The following is an 11,062-nucleotide window of genomic DNA, read 5'->3' on the forward strand; positions in this document are numbered from 1 at the left end:
GTTGATAAAAGTAAACAGAGAAGTTTCCTTTTAATCATTATCTTGATCCAATATTTATTTCCAAATCATGGTTCATAAATTCTATCATCATATATAACCTGCAAAGCACACAGCAAAACTCAACAAATCAGTCCGGCCGTTTCTAAAAGGCCAATGACCAGTTAACAAATGCCACATCCAGGGGGAGCTCAAAGTAAATTTGACGATGTCTGCAACGAAAATTGCATTTAATGTCAAAAGATACCACGGTGCTCAATTATCAACATAAACTGTTCGTTTTATTCTGAAACAAACCAAAAGCAAATTGAATTATGCTAATAAATCCCATGTTTTGAAATGAGGATAATTGGCCGGATGAAACAGAAATTGGAATACTTTTTTGAAAATGCCTCGACTGGCTGACTAATTTTTTTTCATCCAATTGGCGCATTTTAATAGTGATTAAAACTATGAAGTATGTTTTAAAGAAAATGTTTAAAATTTAAATAAATGAAAAAAATTTCATTTACAAGTCTTTTTAGTGAAAATGTAATAAAAAAACGAAAATTTTACAACTAGTTGAAAACTTTTCTACTGCTTTATAGTTGCTCATTCTACTTGGCTGGTAACGATTTTTAAATAAGCTTGTTATTGACTCGATTTTCTCTATCTTCTTATTAGAATTTAACTGTATGCAGCTGTTACATGAAACCATTGTTCTTGTTATAAAATAAAAATTTCAAGATAGAGATCAAAGCATGTAATATTGAGTTAGATACACAGAGTCTAAAAGTCATGAAGAATCAGTTATACGTTGATTAGGAGTAAATTCATTTTTTACGAGCTTAATTACCTTAATTTTAAATAACTTAATTCTGTCAACTACTTTTCTATAAAATGGATAATTATTTAACATTCAGTAAACTATCAAAGGCGAATATTAATGCTATTACAAAATTTCAACCATTTTTTTTATTTTTTTTTACTTTTGGGTCATCCCGTAATTAACTAACGAAATTCTTTTTTGTTTACCGTCTTCTGACGTATTTGTTTAATTGCTAATAAGAACAATCACGGCGACAAACATGGCTGCAGAAATGATGAGCAAAGTTGCCTTTTCTTCCAAGGTTTGTAGATTCTTATGATTTATTAGACATAAAACGTATTTTTACGTTTATACTAACAAAAGAAAGAAAATTTTCATAAAAGTATGTTAAGTAAAATAATATTAAATGTTAAAAGTATATTAAAAAAACAATCATGACAATGGTTTTGAAAATACATTTTAATTATTTTGTGGTATACTCAAATCCATCGTTTTATGGTGAAAAAACTATACCAAGTCATATATCGCTGTTAAAGTTAACTATGCTCCTCTTTACACAGGTTGAGAAATTGTAGGATTGCTAGGTCTGTCTTTTTCGCAGTCTGCAAAGAAAACCATTGTAATGGTAGCCCTTACTGTACAATAACGATGTAAAGTAAAGAAAAAACAACTACTTAGAGGCGAAGCAAAAATGAATATAAACAAATACCTCGAATCTGGACTGCTGAATTGTTTATAATTCATGAACAATTAGGGTCATAACATTACTCTCAAATAGTAATTTTAGTAGAATGTTTATGGTGTGCAATAGGTTCTCATCATAAAAAAGTTTTAGAATTTTTAAAAATTAATTCAGTGTCTAGTAGAAAAACTAAGAATGAAGCTCTTTTATTCAAGCATACACCTGCATTATGTCAATTTATATACATCTGTTTTCTTTTTTTACAGTGATAATACTTGTTTTACAATTATTTCACTCAAATTTGCACAAGTGTTATAAGAAATGAATTGCCTCTTCTCAAGCATCAAAGATTGGCTCACTTGAAATTTTTTATGCATTAGTTCAGCAAGTTCACTAAATATTTAACAGTGGATTCTAATTTTTTCAAATACTTCTACAAATTTACAAATTTGGCAAATACTTTCTAGAAGTAAAAGTTTTTTGTGATGCTTAGTTAGGCTATCATTACTAGTTTTTTAAATTATTGCTTGTTCTATAACAGTAGGCACTCTGTAATTATTAAGATTTTGTAAAACTGGTTAGACCACATTATAACCTGATAAACAGCATATAAATTATTTTTAAAAAGTTTCGTTTTTTAGCATAAAAAGAAAATTTCAAGTGCGTTAGACCACAGTGAAGACCACATGTTTTAGTATTTTTACCAGTATTTTATCAGTTCAACAGAGTTAGCATAACTAATGTTGCAATACAAAAAATCTTTCAGTTCTTTGTTTGAAAACTTATTAGATGCTTTTATATTTATCTTAAAACCCATGAAAGCTTTCATAAAAAAAAACAACAAAAGAATTCAAACTCATATTTAATTCTATTTTTCTACCTAGCTAATAAAGCATAACAGTGTTTTATAATATATTTGCCATATGTTATATATTAATTAGTATTTCATATATTAAAATATAGTCTTAACAAATATGATAAAATATTTTTTTTATATTATATCTATTAAGACTATGTTTTAATAAGAGTTTTCAAATGTTTGAAAATAAAGTTGTAATTGAATTGAATGTTTTTTATAGCAATTATTTTAACTGTACTATTTTGTATATATATTAAATGATGAAATTTAGTGGAAAAATTTTATAACTAAACATAATTTTTTTTTTTTTCTTTTTCAATGCTGAATTGATTGAGTTTAATTGGATTTGATTATTGTAGTATCTAGTTATTCAAGTAGTTATGATAGGCCTTGCTATGTATGAGCATAGTTTGATATTGCTAAATACTGAGAAGATTGTATCAGTTGATTTACAGAGGACAGAGTGTTGTTGAATGTTGGCGATATTTTTATTTTTTATAAGTTGAATACTTGCTTAACAGAAAAAAACTTGGAGCAATTATAGTTACTGAAATCTAATTGCAATGATGTTTTAAGTAGAATGTAATATTTTGATTGATTTTTTGTTGAAATTATTTTCTATTTAAAAAACTCTTGGGTTTAGTTGTAATTAGTTTTGAAAGTTCTGTTTCTTGCTATGAAAATGTCTGATTAGATTACAGCAGTTTGTGCTTTCTTATGTATTTAGAAAGCAAAGCTCTTTTAAAATTGTTTCATATTTTTTTTAAGGTACCACTTCTGATGAAGGCAACTTCTGATAGTCCTAATCCGACTCCTGGTTATCTCTTTGAAGACATTCAAAGTATCTTTTTAACAATATATTTGATAATTCATTTAATATTGTATATAAGTGAATACATACAAGTTTGCATTTATAACAGTTGGTAGTTTTATAAAGAGATATTTATACATTTATAAGCTTATGCGTTATTTTTACATTTATAAGCTTATGCTTTTTTTTTTTTTTTTAGGTTTTTAATTTTAAATAAAAGTAACCTTAACTTAGTAACTTCCTAGAAATATCATATGAGTCAATTGACTACTGTATATATATGGCAGATTTCTTAATTGACCGTCTGAAAAAAAAATCACTGCATGTGAAACTAAAGGTAGATTAAATTCAATGGTGTACTTTATTTTATATTTTGTTCTGATATCAATATTTTCTTAATTACTTAAACTAATCTAAAACATGGTTATACCATAATTTACTGGTTATTACAGCTGGTTATTACTGTTTATTATAACTGGTTATTACTGGCTATACCATAGTTTACTTGATATTTTATAAAGAGTTTTTGTTTATCACATAAAAGTTTTAAGTTATAAAGATTTAAAAGTTATGACTGGTTACAAAAATTAAAATAGTTTATTGAATGTTTAAATTAGTCTTGCATTATGCTTTTCTGCAAAACAGCTCTAGTGATGATTATATCTTTGAAGTCAATTTTCAGTTCTAACTTCAATGTGTTTCTGGCTAAAAGAAATCTCCTTTAAAGTGTCACATTGATTGTTTGATGTATCGGTATTAGAAGAGTTGGCCATGTATAGTGAAAGAGTTTATAAGTATGAGTTTCTTAAGTGATACTTTTTCTCAGCAAGTGCATTTTTTTACGGTAAAAACTAGTGGTTAAATCCAAAAAATTGGCTGCTGATGTTTTGACATACAGTTGAATGTGTTTGAGTTGACATACAGTTGAATGTGTTTGAGTTAAGTGTTTCTGTTTTTGGTGAAAAAAAATTACGTTTGTGATAAGTAGTTATAGAGTTTATCTTGTAATTTATGTAATTTATGTAATTTATGGTAAGAAAAAACTAAAAACCAACCAAGTAATGGGTAAGGTATTACAGGTAAGAAATATTTTTTTTTTTTAAATTTGCCATGATGCTGATAAAAACAATTGGCTATTTCATTGATGCATGAACCTTAGTTATCTTAGAATAGATGGTCATTCATCATTTTATTATAAATGGGTTCTCACACAATATGTGTATTAAAAAAGTATTAGAATGCTTTTATATTTCTAGTATTTATGTTGCTTAAAAATGTTTTGCCTAAAGGTTTAAAGTCTCCTTCGTATTGTCTGAACCATCTCATAGAACTGTAGTTTGAAGATGCTTATAGTCATGTTGTTATTATATGTGTTTTACTTATATCTTCAACATTTTCCCAACCACTGAGGTTGGGGAGATGTTGTTAGAGATGTTGGTTGCCTTTTTTTAACATCTATTTGCAATCTTTTCACCTTACAATATACATATCAGCTTCTTCATAAAATCCATTTGCAAAGTGATCTCCTGTGACTTGTGGCTGATGCAGTTCCAAAGCACTGCCTATGTTAGTAACAAACCATTTCAAATAATCTAATAGTATTGTTAACAGAAAACTCTCATAGGAGTTCTTTTTCTTAAATTTTTAATAAATCGATAGGATTAGGATGTCCTTGAGTACTTGTCTGAACTTGTTTATTATATGTGGCATTATATATGTAATAAAATAATAAAAAAATTTCCTGTTTTTTTGTTAAGCTTCACTCTACATAATCAAAGGTCCTCATTAATTACAAACCATATTTTGAAGAGAAAAAAAAATAGATTCTATCATTGCCAATATGATGTAAACTGATGTTTACAGGTACTAAAAATAATGATAGACAATAATAATGGCAATAATAGAATAATATATGACAATAGGAGAAGCAAACTATAATTATTAGATAAAGAATTTTGGAAAGCAATTGGAATAACTAAGTGTTGTTCCAACTACTTTTCAGAATTTCTTATTTAACAATTATAGTTTTACTTCATTAGAGAAGTATAATGCAAGTAATTCAAAGAGAGTACAATATAATTCAACTAAAATCTTTTTTTTAGTTTTGAGTTGTAAAGTTTTACAAATATTGTTTGGTATTTTCTAGGCATTGCAAGTTATACGTTATGTTGTTGATAAGGGTGACAAAGAATTTACAAAGTATATACGCAAGCATTCAGATAATATACGCAATCTTCAAGGTATGCTTTTTCAATCTCTTTAAAACTTCTTCATCTGTTTTATGTTAGTTAACTTTATGAATAAAATTAAAGCTATGATATCAAACACTTAAAGAGCTAACTTTTTGATATAAGTTTCATTAATGAAATAATTTCTTGCAATTTTGAAATTATTAATCTATTGATCAATAATATTAATTATTTTTATTTAATAAATAATATTAATTGTTTTTATTTTTGCATGATTTTTAAGAGAAAAAATGAAAGCAAGAATTATATCCCTGATTAAAGATAAAAACGCTTTGAATTTTTTTTCTGGAAAGCAGTTTATTACTGTTTTTCTTTTAAAAGATGCATATATTTTTTAACGCAATAAGAATGCACGCGATATTTGTAATTTTCAAAGACACAATAAAAATAAGTATGAACACACTTGTGTAATTAAACACACAATGAAAATTAGTAAATTGGTTCTTCATCTGTAAACCTTTTAGAAAAATTACTGCCCTCACTCAAGCAAATTGTAAGCTTAAACTGTAAGCTTTACATACTGTTAAGGTGTTGGGTTAAAGCAATTACTAACAAGCTGAAGCTTAAGAGATGTGGATTAAGTACTTACATTATCTATCTTTCAGTTTTTTAACAATTTCACCATTACAAATCTACAAGCATATAACAAATATTTATTAGATTAATTTCTAATAAACAAATATTTAATCGAGATTTTCAAAATAAAAAATTAACAAAAGAAAAGTTGAAGTAGTAGTCACCGTGGTAGCAACTACAAACATGGTTATAATCAATGCAGAATGCATTCTTGATTGTATTCTTAAGTATTTTTATTTTATCTTAAAACTATTATCATAGATTACAAATATTGAAATTCATACAACACGTTAATTTTAAAATAATCAATGATAGAGAAAAAATATCTAAATGTTTTGGTAACTGTTTAGTTTAGCTTAGTAAATATACTTTGCCATAGCAATATATATTCTTATAGTGGGTAAGTTGCCCATACACAGAGCTTAGAATGGTGTTTTATTCTGAATTATTCAGATTTAAGATTTGTCTTTGGGATAATCTTGATCTTAGCTCAAACTTATTTGTTGGCTTGAAGCCTGACCCTGATAACAATATAAAATGATTTGGAGTAATTTTACTTTAACCTCTCTTTGTTCAAATAATACACAATGTCAAGCTTAATGTTTACTAACTGTTCTTAGATTAAACTATATATAACGACAATAACAATGCTGAGTTGTGCATATATAAAAAATTTCTGTGTCCTTGAAAATGTTATAATGCTATTTTTTCATTTGTTAGTACAACATTCAGATGATCAAAAACATTATTGCTACCATGGTGATTGACTGCTATAATTTTTCATTTTTTTGCCCACAGAGATTGCCATTTATCATACAGTAAATGGAGGTAAATACTAATAAAAATGATGTGATTATGTTATATATGGAATGCAGTGCCACGTTTTACTTTCTAAACATAATTTTTTTTTTAATTTATAAGCCATTATAAGCGTTTAAATTTTATTATAACAAAGCATGAGTTAGAAAATTAAGTCACAAAAATTGAGCTATTTCAATAAATTAGTCAACTAATTTTTTTTTGCATTTTAAAATTCTTTCTTGAAGTGATTTAGACAAAAATTTATTTAAAAGTGATTGAGACATTACTTTTTTTTTTTTTTTAATCAGCTAATAAACTTAAAAATAGTAAAAACAAAACATTTTTTATTTAAGGTTTTAATGGCCCTCCTGACATTCTTCATGGAGATGCTTTTTATGTGAATATACGAAATGCTGCAACGGTGAGCAGAATTTTTAAACAAGAGCTTTCTATGATTGCTTTTAAAAGTTTTTCATTTTTATGTGTTTTAATTTTTATGTGTTTTAATTTTTATGTGTTTTAATTTTTATGTGTTTTAATTTTTATGTGTTTTAATTTTTATGCATTTTCATTTTTATGTGTTTTCATTTTTATGTGTTTTCATTTTTATGTGTTTTCATTTTTATGTGTTTTCATTTTTCTTTTTATTAGGAACTCTTGACAGTAGTTTTTGATCTTGAGAGGGATCACTCCATTAAAAGTAAACAAATTAAAGTTCTTTGCTATTTTTTTTTTTTTTTTTTGTAATTTTTAATTTAGAAATATTTAAATTCAATAAAAAAAGTTTTAAATCATAATTATAAAAATGGTTTTTACTCAATTTTCTTGTGTCGTCATTTTGCCACTGGTGGCAAAGTTTTCAAAAATTTTGCTATATCAATGTTCACCATGAACTTAACTTTTTTTAACTTCTATGAATCATCTTAAAATCTTTTTTTTTTTTTTTTTTTTTTTTTTTTTGAAAATAAAAAGAAATATTTCTTGTACCTCAAAATTGATTGAAAAAAAAAATTAGTTTAACACCCCCCCCCCCTTGCAAGACCCCATTTTTCTTTAAAAGAATTGTTTTATTTTAAAATTAAACTTTTTTACAAACCAAACAGTAAAAACAGATGCCAGTGTGCAAAGTATTTTAAAATGTTGTAAAAACATTACTTGGTGCTGGTAGAAAAGTAAAAATGAGGGTTTACTGCCTTTAATTTTTTGATCTCAATTACTATTAGTTTCACCCTTGTGTTTAAAATAACCCTGATTTCATAATTATATTACAAAAGTATTTTTTACACAGGTAATGATACTATGTTTGCTCAAGCTTCATCTGGGTTTGGAATTTCATCACCTCCAAGTATGCTTTTTATTTTTGTAGTTTTCTTTTTTATAATTATTGACTTTTTTCCTGAATCCTTACTTTTATTTGAATTTAGCTAACAGCAATATCTTCAGCTCACTATATGACAAAGTAAAGGAAGCTGTCCCATCTCTTTTACAAACACAGCCAGCAAGTAAAGTGACAAAGGATGACTATTACCAACAGTTTAATGATGCTTCAACAATTACACAACCTTCAAAGACTATTTGGTCATTCACTGGCCAACAAAGTAGAAGAACCTTCTTTTTTTTTTTCATTTAGTTTAATTTTTAAGTTGCAAAATTTTAATTTAACTTTGAAATGTACATTTTTTGGAGAAATGAATAAAGATATTTATAGCTTCTCACAAATTTCTAGTCAAATATTCAATTTTATTCAGTTTTATTTTTCAGTTTTATTTTTTAGTTTTATACTTTTTCCTATTTGTTTTAATTTTATAAGCTAATTACTATTATTACTTATAAAAATTAGTTATTTTATGGTGTTAAAACTGTTTAAGGTAGTAGCTTTAATCTTCTTTTTATAGCACTGTTGAAAAAGGACAATGATATTAATGATTCTTTTGGGTATCAACCTCCTGTTCTTAATGCTTCCTCTCAAAAGTATGTTTCGCATATACAAAAAACAAATATGGTGATATATAGAAAAAGTTTAACATTTTTGAAGTTTGGGTTAAGTTATTTATTGCATAGATGTTTAGTTGTTGTTGTTTTTTATTTTAAAACTTGCTCTGTTAAATTTATAAAACAACGTTATCTATGCATCAAATAAATAAACCTCCTCCAGTTCTCTTGTGTCTTAGTTTGATGTTTGTGTGCTAAATTTCCAATCTATTGATAAGTGTACTAAGTTTTTATTTAATTTAGAAACAATTTCCAAATGGTTCCTCATTCAGAGATTCCCCCTTCAACAAAAGGTGAAATATTTTCCTGTACTTATGTATCTTTATTTAAATAAACCAGTTCATGATTTCCAAAGTTAATATTAAAGAGTTTGTTTTTGAGGGAATAATGCTATTTTACTTTAACTGGTATTTAGTATTACTGTTAACTAGTTGATAAATAGCAAATTTTCCAGGTACCGAAGTCATCAAAGACAAGGCTTCCTTAGATGTGCCAGATACTTTATTTCAAGGTCTTTTAGTACAGGTACATTTTTTACAGGTTCTAACCTGACGGTGTTCTCTAACTTATTTTGTGCAATATACTAATTTGACTTCAAATATCTAACTAGTAAAGTTAATTGTGAAATCAAATTAAATTTTACAGGTTGAATAATTTTACAGGTTATAATAAACGTTTCTTTTTTTTTTTTGCTTTGCCTTTAAACTTAAGTTTTGTTAAAAGCAAGTATTTCAATTTTTAGGAACGATCCAAGCCATCTTTATTAAAAAGTTTAGATATCAATACAAAAGATTATGAAAAGCCAAAGCATTCAGAACAAGATTCCTTTATATTTGATCCATTTTCCAACTTAAGTGATGTGCAAAGTGTCAGCAATAAAGACAATTTCTTAAATGAAGATATCCCTGAGCAAAACTTGCAGTCATTTTCTCCAATTAATGCCAATAAAGTAGAAACCACAGACTACCTGGACATTTTTTCTTCCTGTTATAATTCAAAACAACCAAAAATTTCAAACAGTATTCAAAACAATCTCCAAAAACCTTCATTTCCTCCCCAAACCAGTTCTTTAGCTTATAATAAAAGTAGCACAGTAAGATCCACAGAAGTTTATCAAAGAGAAAAACTTTCAGAAGCATCATCCCCATCGCCTTATTCAAATGTGTCTAGCAGCCTAGCTAAAAACAATTTAGGCTCTGGATATTATTTGGTATCACAGAGCACATATCGTGCACAGCTACTTCAAAGTGTAGAAAATAAAAATAGTTCTGAAAAATCTTTAGAGAGTGTTCTAAATCAAACAGAACCAAAGCAAACTTTTGTTAACAAGTTGATTCAATCAGATAACTTTGATCCTTTTGCATCAGACATCCACGCACCTAATGCAGGTTTGCCTCAAAAAACTATTCAAATGCAGCATAATGAATCAGCGAGTTCACCCTTGTTTCTAAACTTTACGTCTCAACAGCAAGGGGTGACACAACAGCTTCAACCACAAATCATGTCGCATCATCAAAATAGATTTCAAAATCATATTTCAGGGGGCAATGCAGGTTACTCAACAAACAATCATCCACAATTATACTCTAACCAAATGGTTCCAAAACTTATACCTCCACCTCAGAATACAACTGGATTTACTCCTCAAAAAGCAGCTGGAAGAATTACTAACAGCCAAGCTAAAGACTCTTTTAGTTTTGTTCAGGATGCCATGAAGTCAAGTATGAACAAATAAAGCTGCAAAACTGTTATTGTTAACAAAATAATAATTTTTTTACAATCAGATAAGTTAGGTTGTGACAAAGTTGAAGATTTTTTAAATAAAAATTTTCCAGTGAATTTTTCTTCTAATGTACAGTAATAAGCACAATCTTTTTTCTTTTTACGTAACTTTCTATTGCTTGCAAAGATGCTGTTAACATTTTAATTTTTCTTAACATTAGGTTATAAACATATGGGGTTTATCTTACGACAATACTTTTTGTGATATTAAGAAGTCCTATATAATTCTTTGTTTATAAACAAATCCATTTCATCTTATGACAATACTTTTTGTGATATTAAGAAGTTCTACCAGTGTCTACCGGTTTCTACATCAATCCTGTGTTTGTTCTTTGCTTTAGTATTGATATTTTTTAAAGTTTTATTATTTTTTTAAGTTTTTCTATTTCAGGAAATATTTTGCATTATATATATTTAAGTAAGTTTATAAAAATAAATATACAGCCATATTATTAATAAGAATACATAATGGGAACTAAATGCTTTTTTTTATTTGCCATTTGTA

General features: G+C 26.8%; 1 protein-coding gene across 1 annotated transcript; it reads left to right on the plus strand.

Annotated features, from left to right (window-relative positions):
- Positions 1-703: 703 nt before the first annotated feature.
- LOC145184344 (uncharacterized) lies at positions 704-11,037 on the plus strand. The gene is made up of 12 exons (XM_090093988.1): positions 704-1,106; positions 3,115-3,187; positions 3,403-3,494; positions 5,304-5,397; positions 7,137-7,204; positions 7,435-7,483; positions 8,072-8,128; positions 8,208-8,381; positions 8,679-8,754; positions 9,019-9,068; positions 9,230-9,300; positions 9,518-11,037. Exons 1-12 carry the CDS (start codon positions 1,065-1,067, stop codon positions 10,508-10,510), a joined length of 1,839 nt encoding a protein of 612 aa, XP_089950114.1. The 5' UTR covers positions 704-1,064; the 3' UTR covers positions 10,511-11,037.
- The last annotated feature ends 25 nt before the right edge of the window (positions 11,038-11,062 follow it).

The sequence above is a fragment of the Hydra viridissima genome, unplaced genomic scaffold (genome assembly GCF_058129835.1).
Source record: "Hydra viridissima isolate aposymbiotic clone 2 unplaced genomic scaffold, HvirCarnegie_v1 scaffold_7, whole genome shotgun sequence".
Taxonomy (NCBI): domain Eukaryota; kingdom Metazoa; phylum Cnidaria; class Hydrozoa; order Anthoathecata; family Hydridae; genus Hydra; species Hydra viridissima.

Coding starts and splice junctions, on each gene's coding strand:
- LOC145184344 (XM_090093988.1), top strand. CDS start 1,065: ATGGCTGCAGAAATGATGAGCAAAGTTGCCTTTTCTTCCAAG. Junction 3,495..5,303: donor CACTGCATGTGAAACTAAAG/GTAGATTAAATT, acceptor GGTATTTTCTAG/GCATTGCAAGTTATACGTTA. Junction 7,484..8,071: donor GAGGGATCACTCCATTAAAA/GTAAACAAATTA, acceptor TTTTTTACACAG/GTAATGATACTATGTTTGCT.